Source organism: Mustela lutreola, chromosome 16 (genome assembly GCF_030435805.1).
Source record: "Mustela lutreola isolate mMusLut2 chromosome 16, mMusLut2.pri, whole genome shotgun sequence".
Lineage (NCBI taxonomy): Eukaryota > Metazoa > Chordata > Mammalia > Carnivora > Mustelidae > Mustela > Mustela lutreola.
This window is the reverse complement of record NC_081305.1, coordinates 9,568,760-9,591,535: the sequence shown is the minus strand read 5'-3', so window position 1 is coordinate 9,591,535 and position 22,776 is coordinate 9,568,760. Positions and strand designations below refer to the sequence as shown.

General features: G+C 49.2%; 1 protein-coding gene and 1 non-coding gene across 2 annotated transcripts in view; one reads left to right on the top strand and one right to left on the bottom strand.

The window, feature by feature from the left end:
- The window catches only part of VAT1L (vesicle amine transport 1 like), a 136,455-nt gene that overhangs the window by 25,118 nt on the left and 88,561 nt on the right, over positions 1–22,776 (top strand). The window contains exon 3 of the mRNA XM_059152664.1: positions 2,310–2,525. Within this exon, the coding sequence (XP_059008647.1) occupies positions 2,310–2,525 (216 nt within the window). The remainder of the gene's footprint in view (positions 1–2,309; positions 2,526–22,776) is intronic.
- Positions 1,221–1,365, bottom strand: LOC131819018 (small nucleolar RNA SNORA15). The gene has a single exon (XR_009349022.1). It is a non-coding gene; the product is annotated as a small nucleolar RNA SNORA15 (small nucleolar RNA).

Below are 22,776 nucleotides of genomic sequence, written 5' to 3'. Positions count from 1 at the left end.
TTTCTTTTTATTAGTAAAATCAAACAAGGAGGTGAATTGGATATTTAAAAAAAAAAAAAAAAAGGCTGCCTACGTCTGGACTCAGACTAGATCTGATGTGATGGCTAAACCAGTCTTGGCATCTTTACAAGGAAGTGATGGTGCAAAGTTGAAGGAGAGCCCTAGAGCAGTCAGCCCTGCTGGGATGGCTGTGACCGTCACTGTCGAGGTGGCTGAACTACTCTTCACTGCCCTCTGTGCTGACACTGGGGCCATCAGCTACCCCACAGTACTATGCGTCTTTGGGTTTGCATGATGCTGTGCAGAAGAGGATGCCAGTGTTAGAACTTGGCTAGCCTCCAATCCAAGCCGGGACCAGACTGGACATTTAAGATGCTAATACCCAATATTCAGCCGCTGGTCTTCAACCCCTCTAGGGATTGGGACACTCACTGCTACTGGGACAGCCTCTCCTTTACATCGGTTCCTTCATTAGACAGCGGTGCCTTCTGCTTTGTCTGTGTGTAGTGTGTGATCATTGACCTGTGAGTTCCATGAGACCAGAAACCAGTCTGTTACAGAAATCAGTAACAGACTGACTGTTCTTGCTTCACCTTGCATGCATCACTGCCAAGTATGCTATATGTATATTATGTTACTTACTTTCCCTAAGGACCCCTTCCTAATACATGGAAGAAACGTAAAGAGTTACACTAATATTCCCAGCGGCGGACGGTCCACCTGGAGTGCACCCTTAGAGAACTCTGTCCTCTTTGTAGCGCTTACCCCGGGTGTGATGGATTAATCATTTGTATCTGGAGTCAGCCTTGTGAGACTCAAATCCTGTCTCAGCTACTCCCTAGCTACATGACCTTGGGCATGTGCCTTCATCTCTCTTGGCCTCCATTTCAATGTCTGTAAAATCTATAACCATTCATCTGTAATGTGAGCTCTTAGGGACCCATCTCATAGGAGGCTTCTGTTGTCATTTGTTGAGTCGGGAAAGAAGGGAAGGAAGAGAAATGTTAAGCTATAGAGAAAACAGGAGACTCCATTATAAATACATAAAACTAAAGCACACGTATATGAAAGCCATTCATTTACTGAAACTTCACTCTGACCACAGCGATTTGAATATTGTGTTTGAAAGTCACAGTCCAAGCAACTAACATCAAAGGGCAGAGTGGTTCAACTTCACCAGCGCTCCACAGCTCCTACAAGCTGCTACCATCGGTTCACTCATTTCTATTTCCCTTTAATGACGATATGCTATGAAAAAACTTAGCAATCCATCATAACCACTTTAAAGAATGTTTTTTGTTTTTTTTTCCCATGATGTCTGGCTATGTAAACAACTGATAAAAAGAACACAGTACTCAGCCATGCCTTCATAGGGGTTTTGTAAAGATGAGATGAGTTAAAACATGTGATGCCCTTAGGACAATGCCTAATGTATAATATGTGTCCAAAAAAGGGCTAGTTGTTTGTCACACCCCATGGCACCCTCCTGTTTTTCTCTAAGTAAGTCTGGTTGTTCTCGTTCAGTCTCCTGCACTTACATTTATACACGCCTCTGATGTACCCCATCTTACGTCTACTGTGATCTGTAATCTGGTGCTAACCTTTGATGCAAATGCCCCAATAAACTAGCCTGGCAGAGAATCCCTATGGAGTGGCAGAAAACAAATGAGAGTAGATTTTACTCTCAGTTCTGCCTGTTTAAATTTCCTTATGGCTTAGTTCTCCTCGACTCCAAAACAGAGATGAGATGCAAGGCTGAGCTGGTAAAATGAGCTTCCGACACTAACGTGCTAGTGCGTGATGTGATGACATTGTACATATATGCTTGGGAAAGGGGGTAGAGAACCTGACTTCCATGGCCTCCAGGAAGTTTTCATAGATGGCCTTCAGAGCATCCACAAATGCCTTGGAATTGGGAGGCAAGTGAGGGTGAGTGTATTTGAGGGTTTGGTTGTTTTCTTTTGTTTTTGTTTTTGTTTTTTTCTGGGAAGGAACCTATAGTTTCCATTAGGTTCTTAAAGGGATTTTAGAAGTCTTGGGATGCCTGGGTGGCTTAGTTGGTTAAGCATCTGCTTTTGGGTGAGATCATGAGCCCTGGGTCCTGGGATTGAGCCCCACATCAGGCTCCCTGCTCAGCGGGTAGCCTATTTCTCCCTCTCCCACTCCCTCAGCTTGTGCTCTCTCTCTCTCTCTCCCTCTCTGCATCAAATACATAAAATCTTAAAAAAAAAAAAAAAAAAGGAGGATTTGAGAAATCTTTCAAAAAAGAGTAAGAAGCTTCCATTAACCTTGTGCCTCCCCATTCCCAGATCGGGGACCGTGTCATGGCATTTGTCAATTACAATGCCTGGGCAGAGGTGGTCTGCACGCCAGTGGAATTTGTCTACAAGATCCCAGACGACATGAGCTTCTCGGAGGCTGCCGCATTCCCCATGAACTTCGTCACAGCCTACATGATGCTGTTTGAAGTTGCCAACCTTCGAGAAGGGATGTCTGTGCTTGTGCACTCGGCTGGCGGCGGCGTGGTAAGTCGGTTGGTTGTGCCTCCTCTTCCTCAAAATCATAATGGTGAGAGTGGACTGAAAGCCAGCTGGCAATGAGATTCCTATGTGAGCTAGGTCCGTTAGTGGCTGTGATCTCTGTGGTTCTGGATGAAGCTCACGTGCGTGGCAGAGCTCATACAGATGACTGTGTTGGGGGTAGGATGAGCATCTGGAGTCTGAGAGGTCTCCAAGATGGCATGTGAGGACTCAGTGGGTCTCGGAGATCGTTTCAGTATTGGTCTCACAATGGACTGTTACGCTGATCATTATGCGATGCCTCATTAGTCATGCACTACTAATATTATCTGTAGCACCAAAATGGTGGATGACTTACTTCTTCGATAAATGGATTCTTTGATAAATGGATTCTTCGATAAACCATGGATTCTAGGTTGTTCCCATCGTCATGACGTCCCTATTCATTTGTGTTCTGATAGCTTTTCTTGAGTGGGAGAGGTGAGTGGAGGTTGTATTAGCACATTGGGAATGACACGTAAACCTAAAATACCTGGAAGAGTGGTAGAACATGCTAGTATCACCCATCAGGCATGTCTTTGATAAGGGGAGAGGAGAAATAACAGAAATACAAAATTGCTGCCTCGCAGTCCAGGGGTGACTGAAATTTCTTCTGTGGTTTGGATACATCTCAGTGCCAGTCAGTCAGTCCCTACTGCACACCTGCCACACAGCACGGACTGTGTTCCCATCACAGTCTACTGGGGTCTGCATAGAACTTCAGTCTTTCTGAACATGAGAGATATGATTTGTTCATCCAACATGTACTTACTGAATACACACTATGTTCTGGATTCTGAGGGTTAGAGATTAAAAAGAGAAGCTCCTAATACAGCCTTTAATAGGGTTTGCTCTCTGTATTGGTGGTTCCATGGTTTGATGAGCTCAGAAATGAACTCATATGGTTGGGTCTATCTCAAAGATGTTTTCACTGGAGGTTCTGCCAACATTCATTTTTTTCTTATCTTGGCTTTCTACGGCTATCGAAACCCTACCCGGTATAAAGGATGTTTCTGTTTTCCTTTCCAAGAAGGCAAACTCACACACGAAAATGTGAAGGCAAAGACATGAAACTTTAGGAATGCCTTATGAGGAATATATTCCATCGTGTTAGCAAATGTGCTGATGTCTTCTGACCATGAGTAAGGATATAATAAAAGCTAAACATCCTTAGAAAAGAAATGGATTTCAGTGCCAGTGAATCTACTAGCAGCAAGCAAGCCATTTAGAATGCTGGCATTTATGGTCTTTGTGTGCTCAGCATACCAAGTGCCGGAGACTTGTTTTCGTGTTGTCGACACAAACTCCAGTCTCTACAGTGGTGCTGTACCTGGTTCTGCTGGGGACCAGTGTTTAAAACATTGGCACTGATAAGGTTTCCTTTTGTATGTTTATCTTTTTTTCATTTTGAGTTTGTTCCTGGAACCAAGAGGGGCATGTGTCTCACTCTTGGGGGATAAAAAAAAGTTTTTAGCATGCCTTATTCTGAGCTTTTGGACACTAAAACAGTAAGATCCAAAATGTCAGACAGATTAGGCAAACGGGAAAGAAGCCATGAGATTGGAAGACAAGTAGGTGCCCATAATGTGGACTCTGACATCCTAAAGCTTTGCTGCAGATCCTTCCTTCCTAACCAGCCACACGAGCTAGTGTTCATTTGAGGGAAACAAACCAATTAGTGGGGGAACCATAGCTAGTCCTGTGTTCAGAGACTGGAAGTAGCTCTCTGTGGTTTCTCATAGGAAATGTATGTGGACATGCAGTAAACCATCCTCCACAAGGCTGTTAAAATAAATGCAACTATTTCCGTGATGCTTGTTCTTATGGTGTGCCCTGAATGTCAGCTAATAGCTCCAAAGTAAAGCAACATTTAGTGAAAGCAGATACCCAGGGCCAAAGGGATGTGGTCTGTTTTAACCTATGGAGAGTTTAAAGGTGTCATTGGATGGCCCAGCTCTCAAGTGAGTGGGTCTCCTCGAATGGTGCTTCTCCCAACCAAGATCTGACTGGTGGTGTGCAGCACTGAGTTCAAGGTGGCCATTAGAGGACTTTTGGCCAACTGCACATCCACGTATGTGAATACTGAACCAAGCTGGGTGGAGCTGATGCTATCTTACAAAAACCAAGGAGTCCTAGGGAGAGCCCAGACCATTCCATTGCCCCACAGTGGAAAGAGCAGTGAGTCACCCCCAGAGCTAGATTCCTCCCAAGGAACAAGCATACAAGGCTGTCATGGTGGGGGGCGGGGCTCCCTAGGGAGTACTTTTTTAGGCACTATCTGGGGTCACCTAGGAAGAACAGAGGCGCTTCCCATCACTGTTGAACAAATCTGGTAAGTCCAGCCTCTGGCCCGTGATAGCCGTGGTAGCAGGATTATGACCTCCCACTGTCCAGCCTCTGGCCCGTGATGATAGCCGTGGTAGCAGGATTATGACCTCCCACTGTCCAGCCTCTGGCCCGTGATAGCCGTGGTAGCAGGATTATGACCTCCCACTGTCCAGCCTCTGGCCCGTGGTAGCCGTGGTAGCAGGATTATGACCTCCCACTGTCCAGCCTCTGGCCCGTGGTAGCCGTGGTAGCAGGATTATGACCTCCCACTGTCCAGCCTCTGGCCCGTGGTAGCCGTGGTAGCAGGATTATGACCTCCCACTGTCCAGCCTCTGGCCCGTGGTAGCCGTGGTAGCAGGATTATGACCTCCCACTGTCCAGCCTCTGGCCCGTGGTAGCCGTGGTAGCAGGATTATGACCTCCCACTGTCCAGCCTCTGGCCCGTGGTAGCCGTGGTAGCAGGATTATGACCTCCCACTGTCCAGCCTCTGGCCCGTGATAGCCGTGGTAGCAGGATTATGACCTCCCACTGTCCAGCCTCTGGCCCGTGGTAGCCGTGGTAGCAGGATTATGACCTCCCACTGTCCAGCCTCTGGCCCGTGGTAGCCGTGGTAGCAGGATTATGACCTCCCACTGTCCAGCCTCTGGCCCGTGGTAGCCGTGGTAGCAGGATTATGACCTCCCACTGTCCAGCCTCTGGCCCGTGGTAGCCGTGGTAGCAGGATTATGACCTCCCACTGTCCAGCCTCTGGCCCGTGGTAGCCGTGGTAGCAGGATTATGACCTCCCACTGTCCAGCCTCTGGCCCGTGGTAGCCGTGGTAGCAGGATTATGACCTCCCACTGTCCAGCCTCTGGCCCGTGGTAGCCGTGGTAGCAGGATTATGACCTCCCACTGTCCAGCCTCTGGCCCGTGGTAGCCGTGGTAGCAGGATTATGACCTCCCACTGTCCAGCCTCTGGCCCGTGGTAGCCGTGGTAGCAGTATTATGACCTCCCACTGTCCAGCCTCTGGCCCGTGGTAGCCGTGGTAGCAGGATTATGACCTCCCACTGCCCAGCCTCTGGCCCGTGATGATAGCCCGGGTAGCAGGATTATGACCTCCCACTGACGCCCACGTCCTCATTCCTGGCTCCAGTGAGTCATTTCTCTTGCATGGCAAAACAATTTTGCAGATGTGATTAAGGTAAAGACCTCCAGATGGAAAGATTAGCCTGGAAGATCCAGGGGTGCCCAAGGTCATCGCAAGGGTCTTTAAAGATGGAAAAGGAAGGTAGAAGAGTCAGAAAGAGATTTAAAGATTTTGCACTGCTGGCTTTGCTGATAGGGGAAGAGACCACAAGCCAAGGCATGCGGGCGGTGTGCAGATGCTGGGAAAGATGGGAAAATGGGCTGTCCTCCTGGAGCTTCCTTAAGGGACACAGCCCCACTAACGCTCTGATTTTAGCTTAGTGAAATCCATTTTGGACCTGTGATCTCCAGGACAAAATACAACTGTTTTCTTTTGCTTTGTTTTTGGAGCCACTGTTCATGGTGATACGTGGGAAGCTCTCACGACAGCCGCAAGGGGAAATGAGTGCAGCCACATTCCCTGGGCCACCTCCCTTCTCACTGCAGAGGGCCCACAGGGGCCTGAAAAAGATACAAGTAGCAGGCAGCAGAACTAGGATTCACACCCAACTCTGGCTAATTCCAAAACCTATTCTCTCCATTTAACAACCCGGAATGTTGGGAAAACCCACATCATTCATTCCTTCATTTATGCATTTGTTTGACCTCTACCCAGTGTTGTAGAGCCAGGAGCTGTGGTCCAGGGGCACATTTTCTCCTTTGGGGCTGATACGATAACAGATTAGACCTAATTAGGATAGTAGCACCGAGGTGGTGCAGTGGCTTAAGTCTTCAGCTCTTGATTTTGGCTCAGGTCATGAGCTCAGGGACATGAGATCAAGCTCCACGTCAGGCTTTGCACTGGGCATAGAGTCTGCCTAAGATTTTCTCTCTCCCTCTGCCTGCCCCCACGTTCTCTCCCACTCAAAAAAACAAACAAACAAAAAAATCCCCACCTAATTAGCATAAAGTTTCCTCACTCAAGTTAATATGAAGTTTGCAGTTTTAATGGCCCCAAGACTGCTGCCTGGTTGTTATCCAAGGCTGGGGAGTTTGCAGACAGAATGTAAGGAATCCCAGCCTCAGCTATAATTCTGAAGGACACTAAGACAGCACCACAGTCCCTTCTTATCCAAGGGGGCTTTGTTCCAAAACTCCCCACCCCCACCCCGTGGATGCCTGGAACTGTAGATACACTAAAGCCTATGTACCATGTTTTTTCCTGTCTGTCCACACCTAGGATAAAGTTTAATTTATCAGTGAGGCATAGTGACAGATGAACAACACAGCGAGAAACAGAATAACTGCAACAGTGTATCGTAATGAAGTTATAGGACAGTGATCTCTTAAAATACCTCATTGTACTGTAGGCACCCTTCCTGTGTTGATGTGAGATGGTAAGATGCCTCAGGATGACTAGGAATGAGGTGAATGATGCAGGCTCGGGGATGTAGCACCAGGCTACTGCTGACCTTTCCGACCGTCTGCTTCTGGACCTGGGTTGACCACAGGCAGTTGAAACCACGGAAAGAAAAACCACGGATAAGGGAGGGACCACTGTGTAGGAGACATTCCATCCCGAGTAGATTACTTTCCCAGTGGAATTGCCCCGGGGTCTACACTGCTCTGTCACATCTTTGAACACCCTTTCCCCCTGACAAGAGCAGAACCAGACGGCCTGAGAAGGTAATGCCCCTGATTGTATTTTCAGAATCTGGTCAAAAATGGGCCTAGAGTCTCGTAAAGGGAAAGTGAGTGGGGCTCAGGTCAGGGCCTTGCCACCAGGAATTTGCTGCCCGTCCTGTTTAACAAGCTGGTAGGGCCCGGACTGTCTTGGCTGGGATGTGCTTGGTTACTGCAGGGTGGCATTGCTGTCACTCGCGGTCCGTTGTGTCTGAGTCGGACATTTGATGCTTTCCGGTTTTGGGCATCCTTTTACCTTTGCATCATGTCATCTGAACAGAGAGGCACAGTCTGCGACGGGCCACAGATTGTGGAAAGGAAAGCAGAGCTCAGCTTTCAGACAGACTTAAATGGCTACTACTCAATTATTCAGTTGTACTCATTAGGGATGGGGCACTTCCCCCTGCCCCTCAAATCACTGGGAGGGAGCAACCACAGATGGGAGAGCTGGGGGTCTTTGGAGGGGGCATCCGAGGCTCCCCCACCGCAGATGGTCCTCTCTGAATGGCCGACTCACCATACATCATGTGAACATTACACTGGTAGAGCCTGGGGGGGAGTCGGGGTCCTCCGTGTGCTGGAGGATTTGGACCTGTCGGATAGTCCTTCTGTTTTAGCAGAAAGGACACAACCATCTGCAGAATATTTTGTTGAAAACAAAATCATCATTGATCATGAAAGGCCCCAGCCGCTCCAGGAGCCATGGGGAGCCCTTCTGCATGGGATAAATTTCTGAATCTTATGATTCAGTCTTCGTTCATTTGCTCCTTCCGCACAGAGGTCCAAGGGCCCGCCCAGTTCCAGATTAGGCACCAGGCATTCAACAGAGAAAAAAAAAACAGATTTTCTCCTTCCAGCAAGAAGCCCTATAAATCAAAGGTGGGCAAAGAACTGCAGAATCACAGGAATAACTTTGCCAAGTGCCGCGAAAGGGAGATCCAAGCCGATATAGTGCTTCTAAGAGGGAAATGACCTGGGGTAGAGGCGGGGGAGGAGGCAGGCAGCGGGGCGGGGGGTGGCGGGAGAGGCTTTCGCAAGGAAGTGGCCTTTGCACTGTGATCTCAGGATGACACGCAGGCACCCCGGACAAGAGGGGAGGCGGAGGTGGAGATGGAGAGTAGGGCATCCATGAGAAATAGAGGCAGGGTAGGTCTTTCCCTCTGGCCACCTTCCCCTCCTCTCTCAGTAACACGGAAGGACCCACAGCTCCCACAGGGGTGTGGCCGAGCTGGCTGTCCAGCCACTGACAGCGTTTTCAAGCCGCCTTCCCCAGCCCCTGGCCCCATGTCCAGCTGGGGCACACACCTGAGCTCAAGCCAGTGGGACATGGCAGAGGTCACATGATGCCCACCACTTGCAGGCCGGCCCTTCCTGTGAGACCCTCCGTGCTCTCTGCCCTCCCGTTTCCTGGCAGTTGGCAAAGCTGACCCGGGAGCTTATGCCTCCTACTGCTAGGACCTTCAGTGACTGCCTTTTCATGCCATGTCCTGTCCCTGCCGCATGGCCATTTAGACTTTATGCGAGCAGGGGGAGAAAAGAAACTCCTGTTGTCTTAATTCCAGAGATTCCGGGGATCACCTGTTACAGCAGCTAACGTCGCGTTTCCGCTGCCCCCCACACAGAGCATCTGGCTCTCCTGTGTCCCCGGGCTGCGTCTTCCTCCTCCCTCTGCTGTCCCTGCGGACACGGCGAAGCCAAGGCCCCTGGAGGCAGACAGTCTACGTCCAAAGCTCAACTCCTCAGGCAGGCTGCTCAGTCCCCTCCTTCATGTAATGGGAACACTAACATTACATTTACTCTGCAGAGGGTTTCTATGTAGGTTAAATGAGGTGATGCTTAGGAAGCACTTATCATAGGACCCGACACAATGTGTTAGCTGTTATCATTATGATTATTACATGTTGGTTTGTTCATCTTTTTTTTTTTTTTAAGACTTTATTTGACAGAGAGAGATCACAAGTAGAGAGGCAGGCAGAGAGAGAGAGGAGGAAGCAGGCTCCCTGCTGAGCAGAGAGCCCGATGCGGGACTCTACCCCAGGACCCTGAGATCATGACCTGAGCCGAAGGCAGCGGCTTAACCCACTGAGCCACCCAGGCGCCCTGGTTTGTTCATCTTATCCCTTCCGCCAACCTGTAAGCCTCCTCCATCACAGCACCTGGGTCTTACTCTTTTTTTGTGCCTGTTTCTTGCCACTTAATAAGTGCAGTAAACATCTGTGAATCAAAAAGCTGTCACAGGCCATTTTCCTATGTTCTAGAAGAGTTATCTGCTGAGCAAAGGAGAGCCCTGTCACTGAGTTAATCCCAGGGGGACGTAAGCAGCATTCCTGGTGATTCTGTACATTTCAATCTCTTCAGCAGTCCTCAGTGATCTTGCTCATGCCGCCCAACATTCTGAATAGTCTACAGAGTTTTTAAAATCTGCATTCTGTGTGCATCACTCACTGAAGGAGGCGCCTTTTCATGGCCCCGTAGCTGTCCCATCTATCACCCTCTCCACCTTCTCCACCACTCCACGGTCCAGCCGTCCTTAGTCCGTATCCATCCCCGAGCACCCCAACTAGCATGATGTGCACGAGACCTCAGGGCCAGAAGGAAACAAAGACAGACACCAACTTGTGTTGAACAAACACTAGTTGTGTAGTAGAATCATTGAAAACGTGACTCGTCGCTGTCCTCGTAACAGCTCCCTCCTGTTGGAGCCCAGCGGACAGCACACGGCAGTGAAGAGATGAAGCATGAACTCTAGAATCAGACCCCAAGCCCACCTTCACAACTACCCTAAGACTCAGTTTCGCCATCTGTAAAATGGGCTGATACTACTACCAGCCTCAGGTAGTACTGATGAACTTGGGGCAGTGCTCGGCACGGGACAGACACCCAGTAAAATCAGGTGATTATAATTTCCTAGGTTAAGGGGCTCAGGGTTGCTTCCAAGGCTGCAGTGTTCATTAGCAGGAAGGATCAAATCCAAGTGCAAATATCCAGCGCTGGGAACTCCCGATCCCACAGCAGTGGCCTCGGAAATGTGTGCACCTCCCCTCGTTTCTTCTGCTGGCCCCACATTGTACCCTAGACACGAAGGGCTTCACTAGAGCAGGACCTCCTGCTCCCCAGGGGCAACAACACTAGGAAACGAAGCCTCTGAAAATTTAAAGGGAACAAAGTGGTTCTGTCATATCCTTCATGAATAATTGAAGTTATGAGGATAAATGGTATGGCAGCTTAAACAGCGAGGGCTTCAGCCTAACTCCAGGATGGCTAACCCCTTGTTCTCTGATGACCCCAAGGAAAAGGCCCTCACCTTCCTAAATGTCCAAGGTGCTTCAGTGACATGTCACGGAACAACGACCTGCCTCACAGCTTCTGGAAACCTCTAGGGCAGCAGCTAGTGCTTGGAGTCCTCACATCAGCAATATGCTTTAGGTTAAGGAAAAATATATCTAGGAACACTTCTTCCAAGCTATGTCTGTGTCTGCAAAAACCTCATTTGATCTTTATTCTAGTTGCTTTTAACTCCTTTAGAGTAAATCATGACTGGGTCAAAGAAACCATCTTTATCATCAATAGTATAAAGGTTAAATTTGGCCTCGGAGATGGGATTCATTCATTCAATCACAGTTGAATAAATGTATCTGTTCACAAAGGGATGAGGGCTGAGTAGATGGAGCCCAGTCATTTCCATCCACTGCGTGCGAGGCAGATATTATCACATCCCCACTGTGAAAAAGAAATGGAGACACAGAGAGGCTAAGTAACTTGTTTCGGGTCTCAGAGCCATGAAGAAGAAAGAGCTCGCGTGTGAACCCAGGCCCCTCTGAATACAGAGCCCACGTTTTCAAGTATGAGGCGGTGCTGACAGTTTGGCAATCCTGGGAGAAGCCCTGCTTCTGCTTAGAGTGAGCTGAAATGGATTCTACTCCATGGGTTTTGTTGGCGGGGGGATCCCCCCAGGAGCTGAGGACGACCTGGGGTTGGCCCAGGAACTGAGGGGTCCTCAGAAGGAGGGGAGATGCTGACAGGCCCAACTAGTCAAACAGTCACGTAGACTGAGCACTCATGGGAGATGCCCTTGATGTCAACTGTCCGGTTGAAAGGAAGCACCAGCTGCCGCGTCAGTGAAGGCAGGGATGGTGTGATCTCTTCATCCCCATATCCTGAGCACTGAGCCAGGACCCGACACAGGGTGTCAGCTGAAAGACATTGACAGAGGGAGTGAAGGAAGAAAAAGGGAAAGGGAAAAAAAAGAAGAGGGCCAAAAGGGCAGCATGGAAGTTATGGAACATAAAGGCCCAGATCCCAGAGTCGGAGCTGGCTTTCATCCTAGTTTCTCTGGTTTCCAGATGAGAGACTTGGAACAAGTACTTTAACTTCCTTGGACCTTGTCTCTTTGTCTGTAAAAAAAAAATGGGTATAATACCTATCTCGTCATTTTTATATGGTGTTTTCGAAGAGCGTTATGTAATGGGCTTTGTATGCTATCTGGTACCCAGAACACTCAACTGTCAGCAGCTAGGATTAGTATTATTATTACCATCATGTTAGTATTATCATTATCTGATTAGCCAGTGGGCAGCAACCAATACAGTCAACTTGTGTGCTTGAAACCTAGAGCAACAGGCAGCTAAGGCCCATCTCAGCTCCCTTTGTGGGTCTTCCCTGACAGCCGGCCGCGGGGTGATCCCGGGGGTCACTGGGATTGTCACACAAGCCCCCTTTCAAACATCACTTTCCTCAAACACTAAGTAAGACATGATTAGACTTTAAGGAAAATCTAGCTCCATAGTTCCAGCCATTGGGCACATGCCAAGAACTCCAAACACATGAACTAGTCTTGGCTGAGTTTATGGTGCTCTGGGGACCCATCCACTTCCCTGGCGACATACCCAAAAGGCCACAGTTGCTTTTCAGACTATTATTGCCCTTATTAAGATGAAAAATCAGTTCAGCGGGGAAAGAGGGAGCTGCATAGCCAGAGCAGCCTCGTCTATTCTCACAGATACCACCAGGATGTTGGCCACATGTCTGGTACCCAGCGCCCCAGCTGGACCCTGTGGCCCACTCCACGACATTCAACACTGTCCACCCCTCACGCCACTCAACACACACACCTGGGCTCCTCACCTGTGCGACAGGATGCTGAGGCGAAATGGAAACCCCATCTTCCTTACACGAGCTGGAGTCCTTCTCACCCTGCCCCATCCTGCCCACACTTGGTCATAGCACCCCCAACCCCGTCTCTCTCTTCCCTCTCTCTGCCTGGGCTCTTTCTCTGTGTCTTTCTGTTTCTCTGTATCTGACTCTCGCTTGCTTCTTCCTTTCTCTTTCTAGGTGCCTTTCTCTCTTCTTCCCTCCCTTTCTTTCTCTTTTTTCTCCTTTCTTCCCTCTTTCTGTCCCCTCCCCCCACCCCCCGAAGCCTGCAGCCTTGTGGATATGATGCACATTTCCCTGCTGGCAGGACAGGTCTGTGACTGTAGGACACGGGACTCAGGCACCTGCTTGACCCAGAGAAGACTGTGCTTAGGAACGAAACTGAGAGCTGGTCCCTAACAATGAGGAGGAGACTGGGGGGTAGGCATCGTGGAGGAGGGAAAGTGACCAGGACGGGCAATGATATGGAATCTGTACATGTGCAAGGAGCTGACCAGGACAAGAGAGAAGGAGAAAGAAGTGGCAGTGAGTGATGGGCAGAGAAGTGACCACATAGCAGCCATGCCGATAATTCTATGCCTGTCCTTACCCTAAAACCCACGTGGAATCATAGACAGCTTTGAGCAGAGATTGAACTCATGGTTGACATTTTCATAAGCTCCCGTGTTGCCAGAGGGGGAAGAGATTGAAGGGGTCAGGGTGTCAGCTGGGTGACGGAGAGATGGCTGTGTTCCAGACTGTTCTCTCCAACTTCGAGAGGGGCAGTATCCAGGACTCTGTGCTTTGGGCTGGAATCATCACAGGGTCAAGCCCGGATAACCCTTTCCCATCCCTGTGGCAGCTAGAACATTGGACTAACTCCACAACAGGGCTCTGAGCTGGGTCAGCAGGGCCCTGGGCTTCAGGCCCCTGTGGCGGGCTTCGCCAGCACCATCAAGGACAGAGAGGTGACATTATTCTGGGATCGGCTTCAAGAAGGGAAGCTCAAATAAAAGACTAAACCTGTATTTCTCTTTTTTTGGGCAAGTTACTTAAACTCTTGGGACCTCAGCTTCCTCCTCCTCATCATGAAGTGTGGAAGTGAGCATTTGGTGAGCTGATTCAGTGGTTCCCCAAGTGTGGTCCCTGGACCATCAGCGTCACCTGGGAGCCTGTTAGGATTGCCAGTTCTTGGTGGGCCCCACTGCGGACCTATCACCCAGCCAGACACTGGGATGGGGCCCACAATCTGCATTTCAACAGGCCCCCCTTGGAGGGACGCCAGTGCAAGCTCCTGGCTGAGAGCCAGCGTATGGAGAGCTTACACAGAACAGAAGTTCAGGAGGAAAGAGACATCACTGTCACTGTGTGCGGAGCTCCGGCACGTGGAAGGCCCGGGAAACACAGAGCAAGGAGAGCGTTAGTATCGGCGTCCATCCTCCGCACCGGTGCGGGCCGGCTTCTCTTTATCTTGGCACACAAGTGGAGAGTCTTCCGTTCCAGACCCACCTGTTTGCAGCTCCGTCTCAGCAACTGACGGGATGGTTTAACCCCGTCGCTTAACCTGCCTGAGCCTCCGTCCCTCGTGTGCCAGGCTGGCATGAGGGCACCACGCTCCCGCTGCGGCCCCTCAGTCAGCGAGAGGGGACACTCCCCAGTGCCAAGCCACCCTCTGGATGAGCGCGTACGGTAAAGGGCACCGGAGATGTGTCCACGCCATGCCCCCACCCTCTGGCCCAGAGATAACAGTAACACAATAATGCCCTTGTATGCGCCTCGGCACTTGCTAGTAAAAGCAGACACAGACCAGGGAGTCAGAGCAGGACCTGGCACTTAATACCCACTTAGCTATTTTTAATTGTTCTTGTGGGCTTCAGAAAGTTGGAAATGATGTTTTCATTGCCAAATTCCAATTTTTCAAGTTTTATGAATTTTATATACAATATATATGTTACAGAGACATGTAACATTAGGCATGGCAATGTTGTTTTTTTTTCTTTTTCGCAAGCAAGCCGTCAAGTGCCCTGCACCCGTTCTTTTACTGATGCTCACAATGACCCGATGAGGTATATTCTGTGGTCACAACACATTCCGAGATTTGGGAAACCAAGGCTTGCTCAAGTGAAGTCAGTTATCCATAGCCACGCGGCTGGCCGAGCTGGAGGTGGATTCACACTCCGATGGGTCCTTCTCCAAGAGTCTGTTTTAAAGCACGACAGTAAGGCCAGGAAGTGAGGACGGTGACAGCAGGTCCAGGTTTTCCCATCTGCTCCCTGCTCCTGCCTGCTTGCCTATTTTGGGAGCATCGAAGCGACCTCGCTGCCCGCTGTCTTTTCCGATGGCATACAGGGTCACGCTGGCCTGACCAGCCAGGTGGCAGTAGGGCCAGGGAAGGTGGTGGGTATGCGCCGAGCCGCCGAGGGGGAGGGATGGCCACGTTACTCCCCGCTTCCCCAGAACCCCGACAGAAGGTCAAGCCTAGTAGGGTGGCCAGATTTAGCAAATATGGATTTTATCTGTCAATCCTTACTTCCCAGGGGCCCTCTGAGTCCTCCCGCAGAAAGTTCTAACCCTTCCAGGGAGTTAATTACACCAGGGAGGCTGAAATCCTGGATTTAGGCGATTAGGAGCTACATCCAGTGAGGAATGCATTAAGGATGGCAAATATTTTAAGCCTCAAGAAAACGCACTGAAAGGAGCCCTGTTCTCTAGAGCCCAGCCTCAGGATGAGAAGCAGCTACAAGTTCAATGCCAAGACCTAGACTCCCCTTCCGGCACCAGGCAGAGGCCAGTTCTTACTCCCTGCTTCTCAGGGCTCTTCTGCAGCCACACAAACCCACAGCATGGAGAGATGACAGCACCCAAAGCCCAGGGCTAGGGACCATGGTGGAGACAAGGCTTCCTCTGCCAGGAAGTACGTGAGGCAGGTGGTAGATTCTATTTAATCACTCAGCAGAACTTTACTGAGCATCTACTATGTGCTAGGCAGCATGTTAGCTGTCTAGAAGGCAGTGGCACAAAAGGAAGATAGTCACAGAGCCAGATAACAAATACATATACATATATACATGTTTTCTACATACGCACATATGTACAAGTATATATGGATATTTTATATGCGTGTATATATTACATATAAATATATAATATGTATTATATGTATATATATATAATAAGGAAAGGATCAAGATGCTATCATTGAGAATAAGTAGGAAGAAAGATGCAGATTGCATCTTCAAAGACAACTTCACTGAGTGAGTGACATTTAAGCAGAGACAAGGAGACCATTATGTGAAAAGCAAGCAAGAAAGCTCTTTGTGAGCTTCAGAAAGCAGCAAACCCCCCAGGCAGGAATTGCCAAGGGTATTAAGTCATTGTAAGAGGACAGTTCTCCCTGTCTCATCAGGGTCACTACCCACTGGGCTTTGTGGCAGGCACCCAGACGCCCACCCACACTGCCTCCCGGAGGTCGACGCACAGTCTGGGTTCATGCCAGCACGCACGGAGGTCATTTTCTGGTTTGAGTTTGGCCCTTGCGTGGGCAGGCTGGTTGCCTATGGGAGTGACTGCCCCTGGAGCATCCCTCAGCACATGAGCCAGAGGGTTGGGGGGTAAGTTCCCGGAGCATGAACGCCTCCCACACAGCCCTTCAGAAGTCCCCACGAGGCACGAGTCCAACTGTTTGTTCACCCGTGTAAACCATCTGACTGGCTTCCCCTTCTCCCGGGCCTCTCTACCCCACTCCACTTCCCCATCTGACTTCTTCATTCCCATCTTTGGGATTCCCAAGTAAATGACATGCACACAGATCTTCATCTTAGACTCTGCTCCTGGGAAAACCCAAACTGTCTGAACAAGTCATTCATGATCAGTCAAAGGTTAACTCAAGCAACTTTCCCCATCATCCCCCCCACCACCTCCAACCTACCTCCATTTCTACTGCCATGCCTGTCTGTCCATCTTCCCCTTGCAACCACACACTGCTCAGCCCAACAGGCTTTGCTAGTTCACTGTGTTCCTCTGGCAAATTCCCGTTCATCATTTTAATGTCACCACCTCTTAGAAGCTTTCCCTGTGCTCTCATCTCTGTACCTTCAACATTGTTTTACTCATCTTGTTTTCACCAGACTCCATCCATCCATCCAACAGATATGTATTAACTATGTCTAGATGCGAAGCACCAGCATGCCATACCTGTCCACAGGTCCTCCTGTCCAGACGGATCTTCCTGATGTCAGAGTAGGTCTTAGGCATCTCTGTTTCTAGCACACAACACAGGATCCAGGATGGAGGGGGCGCTTGGCAATTTGGCGTTTGATCGAATTAAACTGATGAACTTCACCTGTTCCAGGCAGACAGCATCTGTGTAATGATAATGAGATTTTTAATTATGCAGAGGAGGATACATTTATTAAGTATGTACAATTAATAAATGAGTATGTTTTCATCAAATTGTGAGCCACACGGAGGCATAGTTCCATTACTTAATATAGCTTGTAGGTCATTAAACCAGAGACCATGTTTGATTTACCAAAACCAGAATGTATTCTCAAAGCAGAAACGGCCCTTGGCAAGCTCTGTTTTATCACTGTGGATCATAGAGTCTGGAATTCCTGCTTTGCTATCCAGCCTTCTCTTTAGAACTGTGCTAAGCCTCCTGACCTCAGAATTTCATACTGGTAGGGTTGCCATTTAAAAGACATTACGTGGGCGCCTGGGTGGCTCAGTGGGTTAAGCCGCTGCCTTCGGCTCAGGTCATGATCTCAGGGTCCTGGGATCGAGTCCCGCATCGGGCTCTCTGCTCGGCAGGGAGCCTGCTTCCTTCTCTCTCTCTCTCTCTCTCTGCCTACTTGTAATCTCTCTCTGTCAAATAAATAAATAAAATCTTTAAAAAAAAAAAAAAAAAAAAAAAAAAAAAAAAAAAAAAATAAAAGACATTACGTGACCCTACCCACTAGCAATATCATCTAAAGAAAGAGTCAGAGTTCATCGAGTAAGGACCCAGTCTGTATTAAAATACTGAGCATCTACACTTTGTCCAACAATGCATTAGGAACAAAATATACAGCAGCAGATAAAATAGATTTAGTCTCTGTCTTCTGAAACTTACAGTCAAAGATCTATGTACAAAGATGTTCCCTGAAATACGGCTTATAAAAGTGTGGCATTATCATTTCCTGTAAGACAGGGGTTGGTTAAAAGGAATTCTAATAGATCTACATAATGGCAGATTCCCCAGTCATTCAAAATGATGATGTTAAAGAATTTTTCATGACCCACAACAATGCTTACAATATAAGCTTAGGAAGAAAACAATAATCAGGACACACAGTGGTTTATCCAGTGTGATTCCAGTTCTGCGGACAATCAAATATTGATGTCTCTATGTTGTAAAACTCTGGGCACAAAGTAAGCCAGAATATATGGAGGATTTATCTCTGGGATATGGCATTGCGGTTGGCATTTTTATAGTTTCCTGCATTTTCCCAGTTTTATTCTTTACCATGGGCATGAACATGTGTTGCTTTCATAATAATACTTTTTAAAGAGCTTAGTAGAAATCAGAATAGATCCTTCCACTGCAAAATGTGGCATTTCATCCTTGTGTATCAGAAGAGCTTGCTAAGATGTTCAGGGTTTGGGCTCTGCTTGGGGAAGTAATAGCTTCCGGCTTGCCAGGAGCTCTTTGGGAGTGAGGAAGCAGACAGGAAGCTCAGAACCTGGGAGGGGTTTACCTTCAGCTTCTTTGCTGATTGCAACCTATAAATATTTACTGGCCAAAGGCAGTGGGTTTGTGGGTGGGAGGGTCAAAAGCCAAACCGTCCCCCTCTCCCTCTGTCCCCCATGCTTCCGACATACAACTGGGCTGCTCTCATACAGTCCCAGTGAGGCACTAGAAGCTTGGCAATAATGGGCCCATGTGCACGCTTTTGCTCCAATGGAAGATAAACAGCCTGCCTGCCCACCAGAGTGTGGACTGGAGAGAACTCTAAAGTACGGCAGGTCACGTGATCCAACTCGCTGTGTGTAAAAGAGAAGGTTAAATGATGCGGCTGCCTAAAGAAAAATACCCATTTACAGGGCCATGCAAGGAATCTGTCTTATGCAGCCATGAAAAGAGAGCCTGACCAGCCACCGAGCAGTTCTAAAATCGGGTGGCGAAACCCAGGAGACCACAGGATGACAGCGCTGCCTTTGCAGAGACTGTGAGATGTTGTTATACCAAGACTGAGTAGCAGTGGAATTTCTCCCAACTTTTGGGAGGCTCTCCTCATCTTTTTGATCTATTTGAGTTTGGTTATACGATAGTAGGTTGTGAACATAGAACTTTCTAGAACTGCCAATGCTCGGGTGGAGGGAGATGGTCCCACCATGACACGTTTCAGAGGATTTCCATCCTACAGGTCCTTGTCCATTGGACAGAGTTCTATTTGCCAATGACAAGAATTGGAGGGACTGGACACGGGAAGGATTCAGGATGTGGGAATGATGTTAGGAATATCAACAGAGCAGTAATGCAGGCTATGAAACCCCCAAGTGTGTTGGTCAGTGGGCCATGCCTCCTGGGAACAAAATCTATAGGGAGGCTTCCCACAGCTCCGTGTAAATGAGCAGAACCACACAGTTGCCTGAGAACAGACTGGCTAACTGGGGAGGCCATTCACTCTCCACTCCTGTCTCATCAGGTTGCTTCCTGGGAGGACATACTGGGAGCAGAGTCCGGCGTTCTGCCCCACATGGGTGGGTGGAGGGCACCGACCAATAACATCCATAGAAAATGAAAACTCCAAATCTAGGCTTTCGATGCTCTTCATGCCCCCCGCCCTGCCTTGTCCCACCATGTGTGACTGCCTGGTCCAGAGACTTTGTTGGAGAAACGGAAGAGGGGTCCAGCAGGCAGGATGCCCAGCCCTTCGCGGGATCACATCTGTCACTCCTCAGGCCCACCAAGAGGTGGGCACTGTTGGCACGCACATGTGCGGAAGCTAACGTTCCGAAAGCTCGCATGACTCGCCCAATTCCAGATGGCTGCTAAATATAGTCAGGGCTATTCCAAAGGCATTCCATGTCCAGAACCTTCCGCCTGCTGCTAGTATTCCCAGAACGCTGCTGCGTAGTGCGCGGTACACATTCAGTATGCACAGGGCACAACGCCCTGATTTATGTGCTGCACGCTTCAACAGATAAACGTGAACTTGATGGGACTGTGAAAAGCAAACCATGAAAGGACCCGGATGCTGCCTTACTGAGATGTGCCAAAGGAGCACAAATGGGATGAGATCCTCTTGCATTCATCCGTTCCCACATTTTTATGGACACCTTCTGTGTGCCTGGTGTTATTGCAAAGACTGTGGTGTCCCAACAGAGGCCACTGAAGCCCTAGGGCTGGACCTGGTGGTGTCCCTGTAAGCAAGAGAGAGAGGCCTTGATACACAAGATCGAGTGTGGAATAATTTCGTACTTGCTACGTTTGCAGAGAAAGTCAGTGAACTTTGAAAGTTTGCTATGGATTTGGAACTTCCCAAGCTCTGGGAAGAGAGCTGCTCTTTAGAGAGAGCGGGTCTGAGGCTAAAGAGGCCGAAAGCGGCCCAGGATGGGGCTGAGCATCCCCGTGGAATTGCCGTCTAGACACTGGCCTCTGCACTTCCTACCCCCTCAGGCCCCAAGATTAAACGCGCTCTCATCCAGAGGCATCTGATGCCACCTGCTGCCGGGATGGGCTCTGCAATGCCAGGTTCAGAACCTCGGCCCAGGGGTCTGACGCTGCAGAAAGAGTCTCCACCTGTGATCTCCGAGGGCAGGCGGGGTGGGGCGCCGCGCTTTGAGAGTTCGGGTATTTCGTGCCAGGGGCAGTTGCTTTCCGGCGAAGCTGCTGACGGGATCAGAAGGTCAGGCTCCTGTTCCTGTCCAGGGCTCTGATTAATGAGGTGCCTTCAACGAACAGGGACGCTCGGGAAAAGGCATGCAGGCATGCAGGCAGACTGAAATCTGAGTGAAGATGCTTCCATTCTGCCTGGCGCTGAGGCACCCCGTCTCCCCAGTCTCTACAGTTGGGGCACAGCAATGTAGTTGATGGGCAAAGCTGGGAGTCGGGCACGCACGCATATACTTCCCAAGCCCCTGCTTGGTATGCGACCCTGTGCAGAGCTTTCTCTGTGTGTGTCTATTAACACTCATTCAACCCTGTGAGGTAGGTGTTATCCCAGTGTTAAAGATAAGCTGTCCGTTCAGAATAAGTGGGCCACTGTCCCTCAGGTGATGAGTGGCGGACCCAAGGATCAAAGTCCCGCAGAGGCCGATATCCATGCTCTCCTCTTCCTGCCACCTTGATTTTCCTTGACTTAATATTAGGGGGCCCACCCTAATATGTAGGCTGATCTGATCTGCCTGGGGGCACTTCCAGTTTATACCTCTTGCAAGGGGAAAGGTAATAATAGTATCCCCCCTTTACTCTCAAAGAATATCCCAATTTAGAGGAGAAATTCTATGATCACTCTACCTAACAAGGTTTTGGTAGAAATACACGCATTTATCAAAACCACAGCCCCAAACTGCAGGTACAAATTGTCATTTGGCTAGAAATGTGAATCCGGCATCCCACCATGCAAATGTAATCATCCAGGAAATTTATCCAGATGCACTGTGTGGAAGGCAGCCAGCCTGGAAGTGGTTTTGCCCCACCATGATTTAGAGCCCTGTGAAGGAGACTTTGCCATCTGGTGGGCTGGACTGGCTCCCTGGCTGGGATTCCAGTCACATGGTTGCTGGAATCCAAGTCTCAGGCAATGTGGGAGTCTATGAACTAGGGATTGGCCTATGGCCACCCGTGGTTTCCATTAGTTCATAAGTAGTACTGATGGGAGACCCAAGATTTGAGACTATGATCCCCATGAGGGCTGCGTAGTAGGGTCACCATGTGCGGTTGGGCAAGTTGTATACTGCACAAAACCACTTAATCCCGGGGACAAAAGAGGGATGCTGTTTTGTATTCTTATATTAGATGGTCAGTTAGATGTGGCCACAAGAGGAGATAAAGGAGAGGCTCAGGAAAACAAGGTTTATTATACCCACAGGTCCTAAAGACATGGGGGCACATAGGACCACATGGGAAAGACCCCAGGGTGTTCAGGAGGCAGAGGACAGCAACAGTAGATGCACTTTATTGGGGTTTCTATGGAAAAGCAAGGCAGAACAGTATGGGCAGCTTAGGCTAGTGTGAATAATTTTAGTGGGGTCTGGGCTATAGGGATGGTCTCTGTTTCCCTGGAATCTGGCCCTGGGATGATCCAGGCAGAGGAATATTGCCTCTGGGGTATATAGACCAGAGAGAGGATGTCTGGCTCTGGGTTCATGAGCTTGCATATAAATGGCATGTTCCCAACTGAGCCTCTTTTTAATTTCTAAGATGGGCTCGCCCAGGGAAGGACAGTGCGCCCGCCCCAGCCAGAAAGATTTTTTAAGATGCCAAAACATGTAACTTACAGAAAATTCAAAAACTTTACAATATAGATGCCCACATTGCAGTTGCCAGAACTCCCAGCTGTGCCTGCCAGGAGGTAGGGGAGTGTGGAGTGGTGGCCAGACATTAGACCCTTCCAAGCCAGCTACCTAGCTACCTGCCCTGCAGCTGACAGTCATAAATCCCAGAGGGGCCGAGAAGAAGCTGTAGAGCCTGGAACTCACAGCCTGAGATCCTAACACAGCACATAGCAATCTTTCCTGTGGGAAGAACAGAACGGCCCTAAATTGGACTGTTGGCCGGGCCCTATCCTAAGCATTCTAGTCTGCGCTCACCAACACTCTGCAGGGTTAGCTCGTTCTCCATTCTACGGAGGAGACCGCTGCAGCCCAGAGAGGTGAAGGATCTGTCCAAACTCACACAGCCCGGCAGTAGGACAGCAAGATTTCAGATTCAGGTTTCCCTCACTTGAAGGTGCTCATCATCACTCAGCAGGGAAATGCAAATCAA